This window comes from Urocitellus parryii, chromosome 1, assembly GCF_045843805.1.
Source record: "Urocitellus parryii isolate mUroPar1 chromosome 1, mUroPar1.hap1, whole genome shotgun sequence".
Classification (NCBI taxonomy): domain Eukaryota; kingdom Metazoa; phylum Chordata; class Mammalia; order Rodentia; family Sciuridae; genus Urocitellus; species Urocitellus parryii.
In genome coordinates, this window is record NC_135531.1 from 9823996 (window position 1) to 9847842 (window position 23847).

Sequence of the window (23847 nt, forward strand, 5' to 3'; positions counted from 1 at the left end):
GATGGGGTGCCTGTACCCACACAGGAAGGCTTACCATGCTACAGAGTCCAGCACACTTGGCCAGAGACACGAGTCTGGAGGAGAAGGACTGCAAAGAAAATGAAGGAGAAAAGAAACACAGGCTTTGAAGACCTGGATGTTAAACCAGGTTTTCTGGAATAAAACATCTGGTTCTCAAAGCTCTGCAGAAATGAGCAGGATCCCACTTCATAGCCCATTTGCAGATGGCCATGAGCTGCAGCTGAGGATGAAACTGACCCTGCAGGCTCTCTGTGGTGAGGCCATTTGCCTGGTTTGCCTTCTGCTTCAGCAGTGGGTCCAGCTTCCGCTAGACCTGCACACTGATGTGATGTTGACGTCGATGTCAGCAGGGTCCTGCAGGTTCTCAGGCATCCTTGGAGCGCTGTGGTCCTTCTGCACTGGAAGGTCCTCAGGGCTTCTCTTCCTGTCTCCTGCACTGGAGGCGCAGCCAGGCCACGGTAGTCACCATTTTCAACAACATCCATGAAACTGCAGATACGATGAACTGCAGCTTGTCAAAATGTTGTGACATGTTTGTCTTTGAGAAACAAATTCCTGCCTGAAGTTCAGCTGAGCACAGTAAAACCCAGCCTCTGGAAAGGCAGAGACACCTGCTGAAGGAGCAACCACTGTCACTCTCCGTCAGTCTGGCTGTCACCGTGGACAGCATTTCTTCTAGGAGGTGCGGTGGAGAGAGCCTTGGTCACCAGCACATGCTGATGAAATAACCATGGGTCATGACGTGACCATGGGACCAACCTTTGTTCTTCTCAGAAGAAGGAGAATAAGAGGTGAAAGTCCTCTCTCTGAGTATCAAGTGCCTGCCTGCTCCCGACAGTCTGTTTCACCAGGAGAGGAAACTTCCTGACATTTGGGAGAGGTCTGTTTGCCTTTGAGGTTATCTTCCTTTGATGTTTAAATGGGGCTCACGTAGATATTTTTGATGTTGCCCTGGTTGAAAATGGGTGACCTCTAGGATCTGTCAGAAGCAGTCACGAAAGCAGCGATGTAGCTGTCCTCTGTTCCTTTATAGCCACCTCAAGTGACAGCAGTGGCACAGGGCATTCTGTTCTGAGGTGTGTCATGTGACAAGGGAGCACACTTTTTTCTTTTAAGCCATCAATCCATCAATCACGCCAAGTTTTCACCTGGGACGGTTTCTTTGGCAATGAGATGAGCTCTGGTGGTAGTGATGGGGGTGCGGTGGTTTTGTATAGGAGCAATCCCAGATTTTGTTAGATCCAATTTTTTTTTCAAAGCATGCAACATGCCCCAGGGGTGGGTCCGCGGAAGGCCTTCTTCTGGACCTTAGCACTTGTGCACCCAGGGGAAGGGCTCAGCACAGAGGCAGCATGCTTCACCACACGCACTGAGTCCTTCCTTTCTCCACAGCTATCTCCAGCTTCAATGCAACCCATGCAAAGAGGGACGGGTGTTCATGGCCGCAATGACAGGGAGTGTTTCCAGTGGATCAGCACACCTCAAAACCACCCCGGACATCACGAGGTGTGCACGGTGGTACTCTTGCATCTCCTGACCCAGGTTACTTTAGTGTGAAACACTATTTTTACAGCACTACAACCCATAACAATGATTCTTTTCCCCCACAAAGACAATTTTCTACTTACGGAAAGAAAATAGAAAAAAGAAAAGAAAATTAATTTGGTTCTAATTCAGCTAAAAAGTGAGAAAGAGATGTGACAATCATCCTAAAGAATGAAAATTCAAGAAAATATATTGAAGCTGGCAGTCTTGACCCAAGACTGAATACATATTTATGATTCTCTGGGTTGAGTAGTCTATTTTTTTTTAATAAACAAATTTGCAGCTGTTGCATCAGCACCGATATGAGGAAATTATTTAGAGTGGAGACAGAAGGTGAGTGAGGGATTACAGAGGATTAGAAGATCTTTTTGGACTGTCAACTTTAAAGTCCATTTGCCAAATACTTGCTTCTAGGGATATGCGGATGAGGCTGAAACCAAACGTCACCTAGAACAGCAGTGAGCACAGTTAAGAAGAGGAAGCATTAGGCAATGTGGATCCCACACAGGGGCCACCTATGTCACTAGCATTCCAGCAGGTACATCTCACACTTAAAAAGCAGGGGAGGATTGCTAATAGCCAAGGTTTGCTATGTTAACACATATTCTGAGAAAGGTGCATGCTGAATGTCTGTGTATTTTCATTAAGCCCTCAAGAGGCTATGAGTACCTGGTTTATAAAACCCACATTTCTACGATCTCGGGAGGCTTTCTTTCATGTCAACGTTTGAAAAACTCCTTAATGTGTAGTCATATAACCTTGGGACTTTGAATAGGCATAAATACATAACTCGATAAATAAAGTGCTACTAAGTATGATAAGCTCTCTACTATTAACCAGCCTATAAACCAGACTGCACACTTATTACCAATAACTCAGGAGCCCTTTCCTTCTATCAGTTATTCTTCATGTAATTCAAATGATGGCCTGTGGTATTGTAAGATGCTCCACTGCTTATAAATGAACTGACGAGGGCTGAAATACGACCACAGAATTTTAGGGAGGGCTACATGTACTGGCTTCTACTGATTTAACACGATCAATCCAGGCGTGTGGCAATGGCTACTACATTATTCATCTGAAAACACAAACTGAGATGGCCCCTGTTATGAGCACTCTGAGAAGCCCAGAACCACAACATTGGCTTTGCACTCTTAACGTATGGCTGGGTAATGGAGAATCTGTCTTGAGATCCAGTGTAATGACTGAGTAGCGAGGCTAACCTGTGACCAGCTCCCGGATCTCCAGGTCCGTAGTCTTGCGGAGTAACCTCACCAGTGCCGGGATGCCACCGCAGTTTTTCAGGGCGATTTTGTTATCATCGTTGGCCTTTCCATACACCAAGTTCCTCAGGGCGCCGCAGGCACTGCGGTGGACTTCGGTCATCCGGTGATCCAGCAGGTCCACCAGGAGCTGTATGCCCCCTTGTCTCCTTATCTGAAAGAGCAGAGGACACGACTTTTCACCTCAGTGAGCACGGTTTCACTACCTAAAGCAAAACATGGTTTTTTTTTTTTTATATGAAGAATCTGCTACAATTAATTGCACTGAACTGAATTAAGACATGCAAAGGGAAAAGAAAGCCATTAAGTGTTCCCTGATTTTATTGCCTGTACTTGCTTTAATATCCTACCAATAAAAATTTAAATGTATTTCTTTCAAGCTATAGAATTTTGGAAAGGTGATTTTCACTTTAGAATGGGTGTCTCAGACATTTCTCTCTAAAAATATGCCACACATTCACGGCATGAAGCAGATGGAGGAGCAAAAGGCAGGAGAATGGTCCCCATTCCTTAGGCTTATTAAATTTAACCACTGTCTTACAAGGCTGCAGGATTGATGCAGGAAATGCTGAAATTATGCTATTTAATAGGGAAACACTCCAAATGATTCAAAGGAACCAGGAGCTAAATGAGAAACTGGAATCCTTGGCACAAGGAGTTTTATTTATCTCAGAAGATCTGGGAAGATGAGAATGTCACTCACAATGAGAGACAGAACATGTTGAGCTAAGTAGTTGCACTTAGGTATTTGATTAAAAACAACAACAACAAAAGCTGCATTAAATTTTCGTGTCCTTTTTACCCAGAGACAATTTCAATCTTTTACAAGTAAATGTGAAACAACCTTTGCAATGTGTTTGCAAAATGCCTGCTTTCCTTACTGCCCTTTGATGTTGGGACCTCTTTTAAAATTTAAACTGGAAGCAAAACAAAGTGACTAGTTAACATGCAGACTATTTCACAGTTGCCAGGGGTGATGCTGTGTCTGAATACCTCTGCATTTAACATGGGAAAATACAAGAATTCATTTTGTAACGTCCTTCTCCTTTAAACTTCAATGTTTCCCAGCATTGGTACCTTCTCTGCTTAACTTTCTTATTACAGAAAACCCATCCATCTCACTGATATGCCAGGACCCATGGCCAACTCCTCCCCCCACTCTTGGTGTTATGCAGATGCTAGCTTCTCTATGAAGTTCCTCTAACCACATTGCTTAAAACTACAATCTGAACCACACCCACCCTCTGCCACAGCATCCTGGTTTAACCTTCATTGGGAAGAGTGTTCCTCAGAGCTCTTGACAGGCTCACCTAATTTGTTACATTTATTGTTATCAGCTGTGTCCTGTTTGAAGGCATGTTCTGGGAGGGCCAATCTCCTTGTTTGGTTCACTGATGTATTCTTATTCCTACCACAAATGCATGGCCAAGAACATAGCAGATGCCATTAAACGTTTGCTGAATAGATGAATGAGGCTAGTCAGTTACTATGTTACTAGCTACCTTAGTATTCCTCCAATTTACTTAAATAGTGCTTTTTAAGATGAAGCAATAACCTCTTCAAAGGGGTGAAAACACCCTTTTGTGAAGAGCCAAGAATGCGACCCAGAGGCCCCAGCAGCAATTGCTACCTGCTTGCAAACAAAATGAGGGCAGGCCTCACACCTGCGGTGGGCCCACCCATGGGCCACCCATTCCTAGAGGAATGATTTTCATTCAGCCACAAGTGAGAGCAGGAAAGAAAAAAACCCTTACAGAACTCATGGGCCATAAAAGTTTTTATTTTGCAAACTTTATGCACAGTACTTCAAGTATGACACCCCCACTGTGGGAGAAGCACCAGGGCAGACAGAGGAAGGACTCAGACCACGGTGCTGAGCGGGGTACCCTCCTCCCAGGCTGTCTGCATGGCACCTGCAGATGACAGCTCCAGGGATTACCAAGTCGAGCTGAGGAAAAGCAGCCAGAAACAACTTTGCCCAATGAGAGTTCTGCTCAGTTGTACTCGCTTCGCATCCACCCCAGGAAGGTGAGTTTGTATTTCTCCTTGTATGATGCAAACTAGAGGTGTGTCCTGAAAACACATCTGGATTACATCCACCTCTACTCTATTAAAGCCCTCAGAAGGGATACTGCATTTGTATGGAAAGGTTAAACTGTGAATATCCTTTTTTTTTCTATGTATGTGTATTGAAATTGTGTGCTTTACCTTAAAATTCTCTTGGTTTAATATTTAAATAATGATAAAGCCATTAAAAAAGATAACAAACCTATTTATACAGTCAACCTGTCAGTTATATATTAAAGACAGATGGCATACAGTAAATCAGAAAACAAAACAAATTTCACCCATACCTACGTATTTTAGTTATTCTGAATATCATAATTAATATTTCTAATTTATGACATTTCCCATTCGTGTGACTCAATAAATTAAGCAACTAAAATATTATCCAAACTCATTAAGAGGGTAAATGAATTCAGAATGAATAAGATGAATTCTTAATAATATAATGAGATCACAATATTTTCAGTATGACCCTAATTAATTCCACATACTCAAATTCTATTGGAACCTATTTAGAGAAACACAGATAAGACCATAGCACTTTCCTTTCGCTCCTGTTTGGGGTCACCAGGTCATCTATATAAAAGCTTTGGCTTTCATGAGGTTGAATGTTGTCTTGGAATTTGAGACTCCCATTTCAGTTTTCTAAAGCCAAAGTTAGTTGGAATCAATGTTTAAATATTCCCACATGTGAAATGGGAAGTCAGGTCTTTGCTTCCTCGTGCCCCTCCCCCACTTCCAGCGGGAACGGAGGGGAAGCCCTGCCTGGGACATCTTCTCCTGGTCTGCTCTGGAGGACCTGGGCTGTCCTGTTCCCTTCTCCTCTGCTCTTTCTCCTAGATCTTTCTTCCTCATTCTTCTGGCACGTAGTCAAGAACCCTTTAAAGTCTCCAAACAAACCTATTCTAAACATTCATAAAGAATAACTTTTTGAAACTCTACCAGGGGATGCTCTTCTTTAGAAGTGGGACCTTTACGTCCTGTCCTACTCCATGTCCAGCAATCTTTTTCTGACTTTTCTCCCCCATGAGGGCTCTACATCCAGGAGGCTGAGCCCCGTCACTGCTGGTGAGTTGACCCTCTCACCTCATTTCCTGAACCATCGTCATGCCGAATTCTCAAATCTCAAAAAAGTCTAGGTTTAATATAACTAAAATAAAGTCAATCAAGTTAGCTAATATGTAACCTTTACCTTTAACAACAGAATAAATTGCCCTAGAAGAAAGTAAGAAAGAATGTAAGACAGAATGTAGCAAGTGAATAAGTACCAAATGAGTGGAAGAATGGTGTAGTTGCTTGTCATGTATTTGTTTCCTCTCCTCCTCCTCCTTTTTCTTTCACATTTTGAAACTCTTTTTCCAATGCTCTTTTGGTGTTTTAGAGCAGTTTGGGGTTCACAGCAGAATTGAGCTGAAAGCTCAGCATTCTGTGCTCCTTGCCTGCACACAGGTATGACCCGCCCCCCCCAACCACCAACATTCTGCACTCTATAGAGTCCTTTGGTTACAGGGAATTCACTTAATTGCCTTACTGCTGTCACTCAACCTGTAAATGCTTCATAGTCCAAAGTTACAATAGGGTTGGTGTTGTGCATTCCACAGGTCTTGACAAATGTAAAATGGCATGTACCCCCGACTGCAGTAGTGGATAGAATGGTTTCCCTGCCCCATAAGTCCTCTGCATTCTGTCTATTCTCTTCCCCCTTCTCACCCCAAACCTGGACAACTACTGATATTTTTAACCATCTCTATAGGCTTCATTTTTTTCTAGGATGTCAAGCAGTTGGAACTATATAGTACACAGCCTTTTGGACTGCTTTCTTTTTCTTAGTGTATCCATTTAAGGTTCCTTCGTGTCTTTCCACGGCTTGCTAGCTCATTTCTTTCTAATGCTGAATAGAATTCCATTTTATGGATATACTACAATGTGACCATTTCATTTATTAAAGACCATCTTGGTTGCTTTTAAGTTTGAGCAATTATGTATAAAGCTGCTATAAACCTATGTGTGAGAGCTGGAGTTGTGGCTCAGTGATAGAGTGCTTGCCTACCATGTGTGAGGCACTGGGTTCGATCCTCAGCATCACACATAAATAAAGGTCCACTGACAACTAAATATATATATATATATATATATATATATATATATATTTAAAAAACCTCTGTGTGATGGTTCTAAGCTTTTATTCCTATGGGTAAATTTCAGAGTATAATTGCTGCATTATATACTGAGAGTATATTCAGTTCTCTCAAAGTGCCTGTGCCATCTTGCACAGTGAAAGTTCCTGTTGCTCCATATTCCTCACCAGCATTTGGCGATGTCAGTGCTTAGATTCTGGACATTTTGATAGGTGTGTAATAGTATATATTGTTGTGTTTCTTCTAAGACTACCTGCATGATTTAGATTTACTTATGTTGGTATAAACGATTGAATTAAAACAACCAATGTTGAAATTCATAATGGATAGGATAGCTTTGGTGCAATCTGAATTGCACAAATCCCATATCTGCCACCTTCCTGAAGCTGACAGGCTTAGAGAATGGATGGAAAGGGCTTTTCATAGGATAACCTGCATAGGTAGCTTTAGATTTTTTTAATTAAATAATTCTTTGATAAGTGGCCAGATTTTGTCAGTTGTAGTTATGTCAATAGTTTACATTTATTTTTCTACTTAGGTGAAAATTTCAGAGATCTAGAAGGTAAGACTAGTCTATAAGGAGTGAGAAAGTAGAAACTCATGGACTGAATTGACAAAAAAGGAAGGAAGGAAGGAAGGAAGGAAGGGAGGGAGAAAGAAAGAAAGAGAATAAGAAAAGGATGGAAGAAAGAAACCATGCTCTACTGCCTGTTCTGTCAGGGCATTTTAAAATCTGGTATAGACCCCGTCTTAGGAATAAAGGTTGGAATGTGTGTGTTCAGGGTCTGTGATGCCCATTCAGTTCCCACCAGGGGAGAATGGAAACAGCTTCCACATCACTCCCATCAATCCACTGTTTACAAGTGTTTTTACCATTAAAATTCCAGAGCTGAGAATACCTGAAAATCATTCAAGAGTAAGACACAGTGGGTTTCCTCCCTGCCCTTTCCTTAAAAGGCAGAAGACATCTAAGCCTTTAGCCAGAAAACAAAAGAATGAATTAAGGTGAAACACAAAATATGCAAACAATATAGCATCACCTCTTAAAAATAGGGTCTCTTAGTGAATTTGTTATTAATATAATCTGCATTTTGAGAATACAAAATACTTATCAGTAAGCTAATTATTATAATTAAATTGATATTGACATTGGTGAACTCTCTGTAGCTCACCCAGTTAGAGTTGTGTCAGGATGCTCGTGACGGTCTACAGATGATATACATAGTGGGGACGATATATATAGTGGGTTAAAAAATTGCTTCAAAGTTTGCAACAACATTTGTTTGGGGAAATACTTGTCTTTACTTAGAAAAATACCATGAGAAGTTTCTTTGAGGATGGTGAGCCACTGAGGGCACAGCCTTTTGGGCATTTCAGTGTGACAAAAGAGATTGCTCACCTGCGCTGCAAAGGAGGGAAAATGTGGAGGGAGGCCTGGGTACAAGAGCAGAAGGCCAAAGTAGCCTTTTGTCAGCCCACTGGGTGGCAAAATGAGGACCTCAGAACAGGTGAGAACCTGGGGGTCCCTTCTATGGCCCTCAGGGATCTATCTCATTTTAAGCAAAGTGGGTGTATCTTTGGGCTTCTGGGCTAGGTTAAAAGGAACTAGGCTGGATCTGAAACCCAAAGTAAGTTTAAATAATAGCGTGCAAGACAACTGCCATAGTGTCACACCAGACACTGCATTCACATGCACACACACACCCCCTTCAGATTCCAGCATGGTATTTTTTTCTTGCTTTGGATGTTTATGAAAACTCAAGTCACCATGTCTGAGAACTAGTTTATAGAATGAGCTGATTAAAAAGATTAAAAAGCAGTGCTTTGATTCAATGACTTTACTAAACTTCCTGTTAACTGTTACATTTCCAGGGTGATGGTCTAAAAATAATGACATTCAGAGTTCCAGTGGATTCCTTATTAACACCAAAATTCAAATAACTTTCTCTGCTAAAAGCCAGATTTGTTTTGTAAATCAAAAAACAGAGGCTGATCAAATCTCACTTTTACATTTTAATGTAGAAATTGTAAAGTTATTAGTTTGTAAAATGTATATTTACCTCACTGAATTCAATCCCTTAACTGTATTGTAAAGCCAGTGAAACAATCAATATTTACAAAAGATCCAAATTGATGTGTGACCATATTTACCTCTGAGTAATTTCCACTTCATAAAAATGCTTTTAGTTTAAAGGCAGAAATTATTTTTGAGAATTTTGATCAATAATTTCTCTCCCTCTCTGCATCTGTTTCTCTCTTCCTCCAGTTGTGTGAAATAATCTACTTTCTCCATTCAGTGGGTGAACCAAGATGAGTTAAATTTCACTTTAAATCAAGTAGTTAAGGGGGTGCTGGCTTCTGAACTGGCGTTGCACAATCCTGTCTTCTTCTCTGAAACCCTGTATGCCCTCCAGCAAGTTACCTAACTACCTATATATCCGAACCTATCTCACAGCGTTGTTCTCAGATTAAATGAGATTTCAAATAAATTGCTTAACAGAGTGCTCAGTAAATAATATCTGTCTGGAACTATATACTGTACCAACTTGTTAAAGGATATTCTTAATTGATTTACAACCTGGTCAACATATGAAATCAATTGAATAATTTGATGACATAATATATGATAATCAGTAAGGGAACACAATTCAGAGTTATCACTTCATAAATTAGTTTTAATATGTAAACTGTGTATTGTCTAAAACATTCTGAATCCCATCTGGCTTATGATTAATGAGATTAAATAAGGAATATATTGGTTCTAGAATAAACTACATGGATTTGTCATTTAAGGAATAATTTCAAAATATCTACATTAATACTGCACAAATGAGATGTTTTGCTAGATATATTTCTAAGGTAAGAACAGTATTCGAACTAATTAATTTATGTTTTTAAAAAAGTAAAATATTTTCGCATTATGGTAATTGACAAAAACACATTTAAAAACAATAATTTTGAGTCTTGCAAAAAGAGCAAATACAGAGAGTATTATGAGGCAAAAAGAAAGAAGAAACACTTTTCTTTTTTTTTTTTTTTACTTTATTAACAAAGCAGCTTCTAATAAACAGATGAAAAGGAAGCTACTGGTGATTGATGCAACCTATAACAAATGACCTAACTTGGAAGTTTCTACTGTTCTGTATCTGTTCCTAGGTGCTGCACATGTATCCTGGTGTAAGATATATAGGGACATGGATTCATCTAGTGTCTAGCACAGAGGTATTTTTTTAATTCTTTTTTATTTAATTTTTTAAGTTGTAGATAGATACAATACTTTTATTTTACTTATTTATTTTTTATGTGGTGCTGAGATTGAACCAGGTGCCTTACGTGTGCTAGGAAAGCGTTCTACCACTGAGCCACAACACCAGCCTGCTATTTGGTTTCTAAAGTCTGCATTTCCCTAAAGAAAGAAATTGAAGAATTTAAAACATGGAAAGATCCCCCATGCTCTTGGACAGGGAGAATTAATATTGTCAAAATGGCCATACTACCAACCCATACACAGATTTAATGAAATTCCTATTAAAATCCAGTGACATTCTTCATAGAAATAGAAAAAGCATTCCTGAAATTCATTTGGAAAAATAAAAGACTCAGAATAGCCAAAGCAGAAGGCATCACAATACCAGACTTTAAATTGTACTACAGAGCCACAGTAACAAAAACAGGATAGTCCTGGCATCAAAACAGGCAAGAAGACCAGCAGAACTGAATAGAATACACAGAGAAAAACCCATATCTCATACTGGACAAAGGCAACATACACATACATTAGCGGAAAGATAGCTTCTTCAACATGTGGTGCTGGGAAAACTGGAAATTCATATGTACTAGAATGAAATTGAACCCCTGTTTTTTACCCTGCACAAAACTCAACTCAAAGTGGATCAAGGACCTAGGCATTAGACCAGAGCCCCTGAACCTACTCGAAGAAAATGTAGGCCCAAGTCTTCATCACGTTGGCTTAGAAACTCATGTTCTCAACATACTCCTAAAGAGCAAGAAGCAAAATCAAGAATCAATAAATGGGAAAGTATCAAACTAAAAACTTCTTCACAGCACAGGAAACAATCAAGAATGTGAACAGAGAGCCTACAGCAAGAGAGAAAATTTTTACCACCAGCTTCTCAGAGCATTAATCTCCAGGATATACAAAGAACTCAAAAAACTTAATACCAAAACAAACAACAACAACAAACCCCACAAATAAACCAATCAATAAATGGGCAAAAACCCCCATAAAAAGACAAAACAACAACAACAATAACAACAACAAAAACTAAACAGGCACTTCATAGAAGAAATATGAATGGTCAAAAAATTTTCAACATCTCTAGCAATTAGAGAAATTCAAATCAAAACTACACTGAGATTCCATCTCACCGCAGTCAGAATGAAATTATCAAGAGTACAAGCAACAATAAACATTAGTGAAGATGTAAGGAAAGAGGTTCACTGATGCATTGCTGGTGGGGCTGAATTGATGCAACCACTCTGGAAAACAGTATAGAGATTCCTTAGAGAATGTGGAATGGAACCACCATTTGACCCTATTATCCCACTCCTCAATTTATACCCAAAGGACTTAAAATCAGCATATTACAGTGACACAACCACTTCAATGTTTACAGAAGCTCAATTCACAATAGCCAAGCTATGGAACCAACCCCAGGTGCTCTACAACAGACCAAAAGGTAAAGAAAATGTGGTATATATACACAATAGAATATTGCTCAGCCATAAAGAAGAATTAAATTATGGCATTTACCAGTAAACAGATGGAGCTATGTGAAATAAACCAATCCCAAAAAATCAAAGGCATAATGTTCTCTCTAATATGTGGATGCTAACCCACAACAAGGGAGGAGAAGATTAGAAGTTTATTGGACAAAGGGGTATGAAGGGAAGCTAGAAGGGATGGTAACAAGAAAGAATGAATCCAATATATTTTTCCTATCCTCATATAAAAATACACCACCAATGTAACTCTACATCATGTACAACCACAATGATGGGATTCTAACTGGAACAAATTGTACTTATTCTATGAATGTATAATATTTGAAAACACACTCTACTTTCATGTAAAATAAATCAAATGCATAGATAACATGTTAAGTTCATTTTCAAGGCCTAAAAACTCCAAAGAAAGCAAGAAGAAACAAAGAGAATTTATATAAACACAAAGTATGCATTGAAAGTATCTTTCTACCAATAACTATTGAATCAAAGAAAAAAAGTCTGCGTTTCCATCCTGTCTACCTTGGAGAATCGTTAGGAAGGGCAAAGGAGGCAACACGTTAAGGTGCATATGGAAAAAAAAGTCTGCAAAGACATTATTACTATTATTTTATTTATCTTATTGGTTCCATGTAAGTATCCAAAACCCCCACAATTCCCCGAACATTTGTCACCCTGCATAGACTTTCCAAACCCACTCTGGACTTAAAGTCCACCCCACTGAGGGACTGATCAAATGACTCTCTCAGCTGGCACTGGAGTCAGAGAAGACCACCACAGTTAAATGCATCAACGTGTAACTGAAAGCACATCTCAGAGGCGTGAAGCTGGCATTCTTAATCTTTTAATTCTTTGTCCTATTTAAGAGCAGTAGCAGACACTGTACCAGTATTTGCAAAGGTTCTGCCCATGACTCTGGTTCATGAAAACAATTTCTCATGAAAAATCTCTGTAATGACCTATTTGGTCGCAGTTTGAACTTGTAAGTTCTCACCTCCGTCATGATCCCATCATTTAAGGAGATAAAGGAAAGTAGGAAAAGCCTTTATCTTGGACTGAAGGGAATCATCATTTTCTGCACAGTGATGTGTCCTATTGGTCACTTAAAAGGTGCCTGCAGCACCACAGCCAAGTCACACACACCTGGCCCTTCCATTCCCCTGCACTGACCACGCTCAGGCAGCCATGTTCTCCCAGTGGTCACCCTGTCTGAGGGTGAGATTCCGCCAAGTGTGAGTGGAAGAACAGCAGGCAGTGGACTCTGCAGAAACCCCTGGCGCTCACCCCTGCAGCAGGCCCCTCACTGCCTGAAAGGACGTCAGGTGATTCCACAAGTCCCTCTCCTAAGGACACCACTGATTAAATGTGATCCAGGGGAGTCCAGTGGTTCCTGATACTGGCATCTTTTATCTATCCAAGTGGATACTGAATGCAAAATCACATAGCAGTGACAAGGACAAAGAAAGCCTCCAGGGACTCTCTTACTGTGTTCCAAGCTGAGCTCCAATGTCTACTTTCTGTTTCCACATTAGATATTACCTGATGTTAAAATGCCATGGTTTCCTCTAGGTGTTGGTGAATCAGTCATCCCAGGGCCTTGGATAACTCCTCTCCTGAAAGTCTGTCCCCGCATCATTCAGAGGCCAACACTGCTTGTGAGTGGGGACTCGACCTCTCCTTCCCAGGCTCTCCTCCCAGGTTCAAAGGTTATCCCAAATTGTTGTCTCTGTTTTATATTTATTTATTTATTTATTTATTTATTTATTTATTTTATTGTTGGTAGTTCAAAACATTACATCTAATTTGATATATTTCACAGTTTGATTCAAAAGGGTTATGAACTCCCATTTGTTGTCTCTGTTTTAAAACTGCTATCTGACCTCTGCAGATCTACTCACACAGTGACTCAGAAGACACGCACTCTCTCACAGTAGGACATTGAATCTGTGGGACATTTCATAACACTATATACAAGGCCTGGTGCTACTGGAGGGACATATAGTTAGTACCACAGCCTCAAACAAAGAGAAACTGTCTGTAAAGGTAGATTGTTTAAAATATTCACAGTGCTCTCTGGATAGTCAGGGCTGATGAGGTTTCTTTGAACTTCAATCCTCTTGGCTTCTTTTGTGTGTCACAGGAAAGTTCTCATAGTGCCAGTTGGTCAAGCAGAGGGCTCCCTTCAAGGTGCTGATTAGATGCTTTGTCTGGACTCCAAATTCAAAATGAGCTTCTGATTTTGGCTTACTTTGACTTTGAGAACAATTGCTTTACAGCTGAGCAGACTCATTGAACCTGGATTTGACACACACCAAACCTAAGACTTCTATGGCACTTAAGCAACTTAACCCAAGAATGATCCTTCCATTAAACCCAGAATACACTGAGGACACCAGTCACCAGATTTGACTTTGCTATGATGTGATGATCAATAGAGTTAGACCAAAAAACTGAAATAAGGTGGTAAGGGTAAAAAGGATCACAATTATCAAAATCCATAGAAAAATCTTTTAGGATTAATAAGAAAATTCAGTAAAATATAAGATTAAAATAAAAAAGTTTCCTTAGGTATTTTAACCCACAGATTTCCTATATATCAAAAATAATCAGTCAGAATTTTAAGAGAAAACATCATTTGAGAAAGTAACATTGTAGATAATAAAAAACTAGGGAAATTAACAAAGAATCGAGGACTTCCTATCTGGAGAAACTTGCATATATTAAGGAGATATGTATAAATGTGAATGGAATAGCACACCTCTGCTATTGCGAAGACTTCCCATTGGCCCCATATTCAGTTAAAATTGAGGCCAGGAAGTGAGGAAAGGAAGGACAGCAGAATAAAATAGACTTTATTATTGCTGAATGTATATACGTGACTGCATGACCAATGTGATTCTGCAACCTGTACACTCAGAAAATGAGAAATTATTCCCCATCTGATTCAAATGTATGATATGTCAAGATCATTGTACTGTCATGTGTAACTAATTAAAACAAATAAAAAAAATAAAATTGAGGCCATTCTAATCCAAAACCTAGAATGACTTAAAGTTGCTTTGCACATAATGATACCAAGCTCACTCAAAAGAATGAACACAGAGGGGGAAGATCACAGGAAAAAAATAAAGAATGTTGGAGGATGAACACATTCTAAAGCACCAAGAAGCAGACAAACGTGACAAAGGCCCATGAATCCAGGGACAGCGATGAAGAGCAGAAACGGCCGTCCAGAAAAGAACCACATGCTTACAAAGCTTTGGACTTCAGACACCAACTTAGAATTCAATGCCGGGATTAAGCTCAGCCTGTGAGGGGAGATGGCATTTGATTCTTCACAGTGACACAAAGGAAGTTCCAGATGTGCTAGAAATTTAAACATGAAACATAAAACAAAAAACAATAGGGGAAGGTAGAAATGGGTCTGTACACATTGCTGAGAGCCACAGATGAAAAGATTGAGTACTCAAGAAAAATGAGTGTACATAGTGAAGGGCAAATGGGGGGCCATCATTGGCTGTGACATGATAGACAAAAGAGTTCATAACCTTACTCTAGAGACAAGGAAACCAGGCACAGAGAGATGGCACCATCTATAACGTCACACCCAGCAGGTAGCTGAGCCTAGACCCAAATCCAGTCTGCACTCTAAAGCCCTCTCTGCAGAGCCTTATTCACTAAGTGTCTACAAAATGGCTTTATGTTCTTAAAACTCTGTCAATAGTGTCATGATGCACTCAATTCTCTTTACTCATTTTTTAAAAAAAATTTATTATTACTTTTTATGTGGTACTGAGGATTGAACCCAGTGCCTCACGCATGCAAGGAAGCACTGATCCCCAGCCCCTCTTTACTCATTTTTTTTTAAAGAGAGAGAGATGAGAGAGAGAGAGAGAGAGAGAGAGAGAGAGAGAGAGAGAGAGAGAGAGAGAGGGAATTCTTTTTAATATTTATTTATTTTTTAGTTCTCGGCAGACACAACATCTTTGTTTGTATGTGGTGCTGAGGATCTGAAAGACTCTAGCCCAGTTAGCCCAGTTACCTAAGGCCAAGATATGAAATCAAGATACCGGGCTTGTCATAAACAGGCTCAGGCGCCGGATGTGCTTTCCATATAACCGGTTGAGAAAGGACAGAGCACCCACATCCTGAGGCATGAATGAATAAACAGGAACAGATAAGCAGGAACAGAAAGAATAGAATGCAGACCTGTGGTTTTTGGAATGCAGACCTGTACCCCCTAGGTGACCTATATGCTAGATTTAAACAAACCAATAAGAAACCTGTTGCTTCCCGCGCACGCAAAACCTGTTCCAAACCCTATAAAAATCTCTGTATCTCCAAGCCGGGTGTGCCAGTTCACCAAAGCTCCGGCTGAGGTTCTGCTGGACTCCCGCAGGCGCCTGTGTCCCAATAAACCTAAACCTCTTGCTTTTGCAGCCAGTGTTTTGTGTGATTCTCCTTGGACAGGGAAACGGGGGGTCTTTCAAAAACGGGGTTTCTTTCAGATCGAACCCGGGCCGCACGCATGCCAGGCGAGCGAGCTACCGCTTGAGCCACATCCCCAGCCCCCCCAATTTTTTTTTAATATTTATTTTTTAGGTGTAGATGGACACAACACAATGCCTTTTATTTTTATGTGGTGATGAGGATCAAACTTGGGTCCCACCGGTGCTAGGCGAGCACTCTACCGCTGAGCCACAATCCCAGCCCTCTTTACTCATTTTTAACATGCATCAATATATAAATGATATTTACCGCCAAATCAAAGAAACCTGCTCACTCACATTTACTGTTGGGAAGGTCTCCTCTGTAGGAGCACACCACAGTGATTTTTAATCTAGTCTCATAATACCTACTTGTTTCCAGTTTTCTTTATAACAGCCATGGTGCTGTGTACATTTGCAAGCACAATGGAAAAGTTTGTCTGAGATAAATGCTTAGATTTGGTGGACCATAATGATGTAGCCAAAAAGGCTGTACTAATTTACATTTCACCAGCAGTGAATAAGAGCCACCCTGCTGATATTTTACATTATGTTCTTTTAATTTTCCCAATCTGTTGGATGAAAAACGATATCTCTTTTTAGTTTTAATTGGCATTTTCCTGATTACTCATGAGTTTGTCACTGAATAAACTCTTTACCAAAGAGGTGCAGAATCTATATGAATGAAAGTAGAGGGCTTTACTGAGCAACATAAACACGCACATTAAGTAAGATAAAATAGCTTGTTCATGAATGAAAAGAGTAGATATTGAAAAGGCTGCAAAATTTATCTATAGTTTCAACACAATTTTCAATCAAAATTCAAAGGGATATTTTGGATCATGACGAAGTGATTCCAACTTTTAATATAATCTTGAGCCCTCAATAAAAACCAAAAATTTTTCAATACAGAAGAACACAAGGAGGATTATTTTATCTCAAATACAAATACTACAGAAGTCTTAATACTTAAAACATCATGGTGCTGATTCAGAGTTTAGATGGCATAGTGGAAGAGAATGGATGACCAGGAAAAAGAGCTTAATGCATTTAGGACCTAATGTGTGATTAAAAAGCAGACTTGCAAGCTAATAGTGAAGGTTGAATTATATGAAAAGCTCATCAAGAAGTTGCATTGCAAGAGTTTAAGAAGAAAATATATCAAATAAAGCCAAAGTTTAAGGGAATATCAGTTTGACTTCCAGGATGAACAAAGAGCCCAAAACACAGACACTAATGGAAACAAGGTATTTCCAAAAATAATAACTGTCTACAGATAAAAGCTATTGTCCCAGCTTTGGCTTCGCTAGGTACCCTGATTGGAAAGGTTGAACGTGATGCCAGCACAGCCTCAGAGGGGATCACACTGACATGCTGAACTTGGGGTGTGTCTTCATCCAGCAACAGGGTGCAGACCAAAAAAAATACTCCTCCAATTCTGGCCTTCTTTTAAAAAATAATTTCTCAGTCTTCTATTTTTTTATATTAGCAAATACTAAGCTACAAATTTTATCCCTTCATATGGAAAAGATATGATTTTAAATATTAGTATAGCTAAATTCACATTGCTCAACAGCTAAGAGAAGTCTGAATGAGCTCACATAAATTCTGAAAGCACAAACCCTACTCGGTGGATATATAACCTAATTACTTGAAAAGTCTTAATCTACCTCAGAATGTGAGTATAAGAAGCCTGAACAGCCGCCAGAGCTTTCATTTTTGCAAGAACTGGACAGAGGCTCATTTGGCAAGTGCTTCTTGAGCACTTTTACAGGAGGGTGCAAGGCTAAGCCCTCTCCTAAAGAGACACTGTACCCATGGAGGAGTCCACAATTCAGTCAGGAAACTAGCAAAGAAAAAGCAAATATGGCCATTGTAATAGTGAAACTAGAGACTGCTTTATTTAGAAGAGGACCATCAATTTTCTACTTATCATTTTACATTTTTTTTCCTTAAAGATGAGCAGCCAAATGATAATATATAGTTTTAGGTTGCTCAACACCTGTGTTGTCCAGTGATGAGAACCACAAAGAAACAGCAGGAAAAGAGGATGAACGTGGGGACTGGGTCAGGGGACATTTGAGCAGAAACCCAAGGGCATGGAAGAATGATAGAAATGATAGAGGATGTCAGAGGGCGGGTCACTGGGAGGAGCCAGGAGGCCAGGATGCTGGAGCAGGTGGGGGGCCTGAGAGGGGCAAGATGGGGCAGCCTGCAGAGCTGGATCTGAGGCTGTCAGTCATCACCAGGGTTGCTCTTGGGAAGACAGGAATTGGAGTCACCCTAATCCACTGGTCCCAAGACTGCTGCCTTGTGGAGGACAGACTGGGCACCAGGTAGGGCCACTGAGTGTCCAGATGAGGAATATACAGTGGCTTTCCAACAGACTGATGGGGAGATGAGCAACACAATATGGTCAAATTCCACATCTGTTGGACAGATAGGGTGGTAACTATGGTCTGACCCAAAGAAAGGAATCATGAATGACTCTTGGTGTTTGGCCCTTCATTTTTAATGAACACGTGCCCTGGTGGTCATCACAACAGTAGTTCTGGTTTACAGACAGATGGCAAAGCACTTATGAAAGACACAGCCCTTCATTTAAATTTATATTTTATTGCCATTACCAAAGCACACATTTTAAAAATTGCTATTCTTTTGTTTATGTTAAATGGAAAAATAACATCTTTCAAAGATATAAAATTATGCTAAATATAGAAATAGCAATAATAGAGAAATTGGTTTGTGTCTTAGCCCATAGTTATAAAAAAATGAGTTCTGAAATAAAAGTAATATATTTCACCAAAGGGTTATGACAGATGTGTACAGAAAACTTTTGTATGCACGCTTATTTTAAAATTACACCTTTTAAAAAAACTCCAAGTCCAAGAAAGACTTTTATTAAGCCTACAAGAGTTGTATACAATCTAAAATTTCCTTTGTTATATGAATTACATGATAGAAAGTGCCTTCTTATTATGCATACATCTTTTTTTTGTCTTTATATTTTAGGTTATGAAGTGTCTTACATGTCATGAAGATGTATTGTATTTTCTTTGTTGCACTAATAGCCATTACTTAGAGGATTAAACTTTGGTTGAGGAAAAAAAATTCTAATTTTGTTGGGTTTTAATAATAGTCATTAAGCAACAGTCCATGGTTCTGAGGAAACCATGGTTTAGTGAAAGAAGAAATAAGGTGCTCTAAAGTCCATAGGGAAATCACCAAATCAGCCTCTGTAGGAAATGGGGTGGGTCATTACTTCTGGGGGAAATAATGACCTGAAATAATGACCATAATTTAGAGCTGAACTAATTACTCAGAAATCTGAAAACAGGCAGCCTGGGTAGTGTAGCATACCATTAAAACCACAAAATGCTTGGGGTACAGTGGGTCCACACTTTGAAGTGGGGTGCACATGTGGTAGGGTTGGAGGAAAGGGTGGGCATCACTGCTAGGCACAGGTGTATCTTCTTGGCCCCTAAATTTACTAAAAGATCTGTTTTTAATAATCAGATTTGAACAATTAACGGAGTAGAATTCAAGATGTGTGGCAAATTCAAAGAAAAAACACGGAGATTAAGATTGAGACATGCGTACAGAGAACTTCCTTGGCCAGCAGCCCCTGGTTCTTGCAGCCCAGATGCCGGAAGGCTTGGAGGACAGAGGTGAAGTGAAGGTTGGAGAAGTGGGAGGCCACATGAAGAAGGCCGCCTCCCTGCACACAGCGCCCCCCAGAGGCAGATGCAGGGAGTGTCAGGGATGCTGGGAAGAGGGCAGGTTGGGAATGGTACCCAAAAGCACATTAATGTGAAAATATCAGAGGTGACAGGACGCCTAGCCAGCCACATGTGGCTTCTGAGCAGAGGAATGACATGGAGCATTGGGCAATAGAGGCAACAGAATGAATTTGAGAGACAGTTCAAAATAAGACACTGTGGATTATAGTGTCAGATATTAAACATTTTGACTTTCTTCCTGAGATGAAGGATTTTATTAATATTATAAAATGAACATGGGGATTTTTACAACTCTTAATCATTTGTTTAAATAAACTTTGCTTCTTTTTGTCCTGATAGCTCAGTGCTCTGAGTCCCAGCAAGATAACAGTGGAGCCCATCTGCGATTCCCCAGGAAGCTCTGTCTCTACACTGAGAAGGAGGAGGGAATCCTAGAAACTGGGCAAGAGAGAAAGCAGGAGCCCAACCATGGGGGGATCACTGGCTCTCCAGAAGGCTGCCAGACTCAACCACTGTGACCAGCTTTTTTGAGAACCTACAAACTGGAACATGTCAACCTCATTTTCTCCCATGTTTCCACTGAACACAAAGAAAGTGGTTTCCAGGGAAATCCATCTGTAACACGGCATCTTGAAATATGAGTTTTTCAATGGTGTTGCTCAGTTGATTAAATATTATTCACTTTTCATTTTGTCCATCAGCCCAAGCAGAACATTTATATGACACTTGGATCTTGCTTTAATAAGAAAATACACTTGTTTGGTGCATCTGTGACCTCTGAAATTTTAAAAATTATGTACTCAGAAATTCCATCAAGTGTCCTGCAGTGCATCCCCAACCTCTGTGTCATCTGTTAATGAAGAAGGAGGTTTTAGTCTAGGCATCACATGGAAGGTTTCCGTGGCAATCCTCATGGCATAACAACTCTGCCAGGATTTTTAAAGCCCACAATATTAAATTATACATGTCTGTAACTCAATACACACACATACATATGGTACAATGCTATGCATGTATGTATGTATTATACATACAAATGCATTGAAGAAAGGTCTCCGTCTCCCCTCACCAAAATAGGATTCATTCTGTTCTTTGTTTTTTCTAATTTAAAATTGTTGTGGCTTATATTGAGGTATTCCCCAAAAGCTCATATGTGAGACAATGAAAGACTGTGCAGAGGTGAAATGTTCGGGTTATGAGAGCCTTAACCTAATCAGTGCATTAATCCCCTGATATGGATTCACTGGGTGGTAGACTGGGAGGAAGTGTCCTAGGGGCGTGCCTTTGGGTTGTATATTTTGTCCCTGGTGAGCAGAGTGCTCTCTGCTTCCTGGTGCCATGTTCTGAGCTGCTTTCCCCTGACACACACTTCTGCCACGGTGCTCTGCTCACCTCTTGCTCAGAACAATGGAGTCAACTGATCAAGGACCAAACCTCTGAAACCACGAGCCAAAACAATTTTTTCCTCCTTCTAAGTTGTTCTTATCACGTCTTTTAGTCACAGCAACAAAAAGCTAAATTGGTAGCATTTTTTCTTTATTTTGTAACCCATTACTGGCGGTGTTAAAGGTCCTGCTTGAAAGTGTTGCTACTTTTGAGTAAGTATAACAGTTACAGAAGTGGAGAAGGCTGTTATTTCTTCAACGATAACCTCAGCTTGAAGATCTTTGGTTCTGGAGTTTACCAGATTAAATGGATACAACTCACATTTCAAATAATTAAATGCTTTGATTTTACCCTATTTTCAGACTTTATCCATTGGCATAGCTTATCAATGAACTCTTTAAAAACCTCTAATGTGTGAAATTTCAGGGTTTTTTTAAAAGCAGGTTATTTTCCTTTCAATTTTTTAATTGTGCATTTAAAGGATTGTCTGCATGATATGGTCTACAAAATGGTTTGCATTTTTAATTCAAGAGTCTTCAGATATGTGTCCAACTGCATATTGATCATACACTCAATTTGTAATAGCTAGGTGGATGCTAAGAACCCGTAATGAAGCAGAGATGTAGGGAAAAAGTTTTTGTTTTATTTTTAAATTCTGCTCACACAGTAATCACTTATTTTTTAATGCATGTATAATCAGACCTTGTCAATCCCTCTTTAGAATCCTCTAATGGTTCCCATCACATCCAGAAGACCATTAGCCTTGGCCTTCGGTCCTGCATGACCTCCCCACCTTGTCTCTACTTCCACCTCTGTTCTCCCATCTTTCTCTCTGACTGGCATTTGGCTTCCTTTCTCTGGTGGTCTGAAGGTGGCTGAGCCACCCAGTGTGTCTGAGACTGTTGTGTGACTCCCTTTCTATCCCACGTCTCCACTCAGAAGAGCTCACCACCTCACAAACCATCTCTCCAGGTCCACCTCTGCTCTAGATTCTGCCATAGCTCCTATTTATCACCTGAGATACTTCATGTTCTTATCTATTGACTCTCTTCTTTCACCCCCAAACAGAGGGAGTGCCTGGCACTCAGCAGGCATTCAATACTGTCTTTTGATGAATAAAGTTTTGACTTTCTACTCTGAATTTTTATAATAGGGCTGGTTTGCACAGTCTACCTTTTAGAAGAAATGTTACCTAAGCAGATATCTTAGAATCTTAGACTATTAGGCAGCCATGAATATAATGGCACTAGTCCAGGCAAACATTATATACACTTAGAAAATGTTTTTCTTAGAGTGGTCTTTTCATTTCATGCAGAGTGAGTAATCTTTCCCACAAGTAAAAGCCAACACTCTGTATAAAGTGCTTCTGTACTGTGTACACCTGCATCTTGTTGATAGAGACCAACGCTGAATATATTAGCTAATTATAGATATGCAGATGTCTTGTTTTCCTTAATGCAAAAATATATAAAAGCAGGTGAAATAGTGTAGCACCTAAGCCTATAGCTAAATATCCAATTTCCATTAGTTATACTTGGGTTAAAAGGTAAAGAGACAGATAAAAGTCAGAACAATAAAAAGATTATTCATAACTCAAAATCTTCACATTTTTCTGTCACTCTTCTGGATGGAAGACATTAAAATAGAAAAATTTGAATTGCAAAGCAAATTATCATCTATTGATTCATTTCTTCATGCGTTCATTGCTGAAAAATTAAATCTAAAGCCTGAAAAACTAGCAAAAAAAGGGAAAGACATTAGTTCTGGTTTCTCTAAAAGATAATATAAAAAAATCTAAGGTATTTATTAATATAGATATACTCACAGGGTGGGAAAATAGCAAGTTTGAGTGACAAAATTAAGGAAATTCTGATTTACACTGAAACTTCTAAAGGGAATTTCCATAACAACAGTTGGAAGGTGCTCAGCACATTTTCTCTTAGGTTGTGTGGTCATAAAGATGGAAAGGATTAATACAATAGAATCAAGCACCTAGCCAGGGAATAATCCTGTCAGTGGCAAAGAATCCGGAACCTTATTTGAGGGAAGACAGCCCCAAGAACAGGGGTAATGTGGCACCTTCCATCAGAGGTGGCACTTCCCAGGTTTCCCAGCCTGTAACATGTCTGCATCCTAATTTCATGTGTGCACATGGCAACGGGGACCTGAGTGGCAGAGGAAATGAAGGCTGCCTATCAGGTGACCTTAAAGTGAAGAATTTCCCCAGGATCGTCTCGGAGGGGCCTCCTGGAACTGCAAAGCTCCTTTTGATGCCAAACGGGGAGACAGACGTTTAGAATCTGAAGGGTAACAGCACGAGGAAGACTCACTCAGCAGCTGCTGCTGGCCTGGAAGATTAAAGGGGCCATGAATCCAGGAGTGCAGGAAACCTCCAGAAACTGGGAAAGACAAGTGAACAGATTCTACCTGGAGC

General features: G+C 39.9%; 1 protein-coding gene across 2 annotated transcripts in view; it reads right to left on the reverse strand.

The window, feature by feature from the left end:
- The window catches only part of Ctnnd2 (catenin delta 2), a 706435-nt gene that overhangs the window by 206185 nt on the left and 476403 nt on the right, over positions 1 to 23847 (reverse strand). For both annotated transcript variants that reach the window (XM_077795427.1, XM_077795424.1), the window contains exon 10: positions 2790 to 3003. In XM_077795427.1, coding sequence (XP_077651553.1) covers positions 2790 to 3003 — 214 coding nt within the window. The remainder of the gene's footprint in view (positions 1 to 2789; positions 3004 to 23847) is intronic.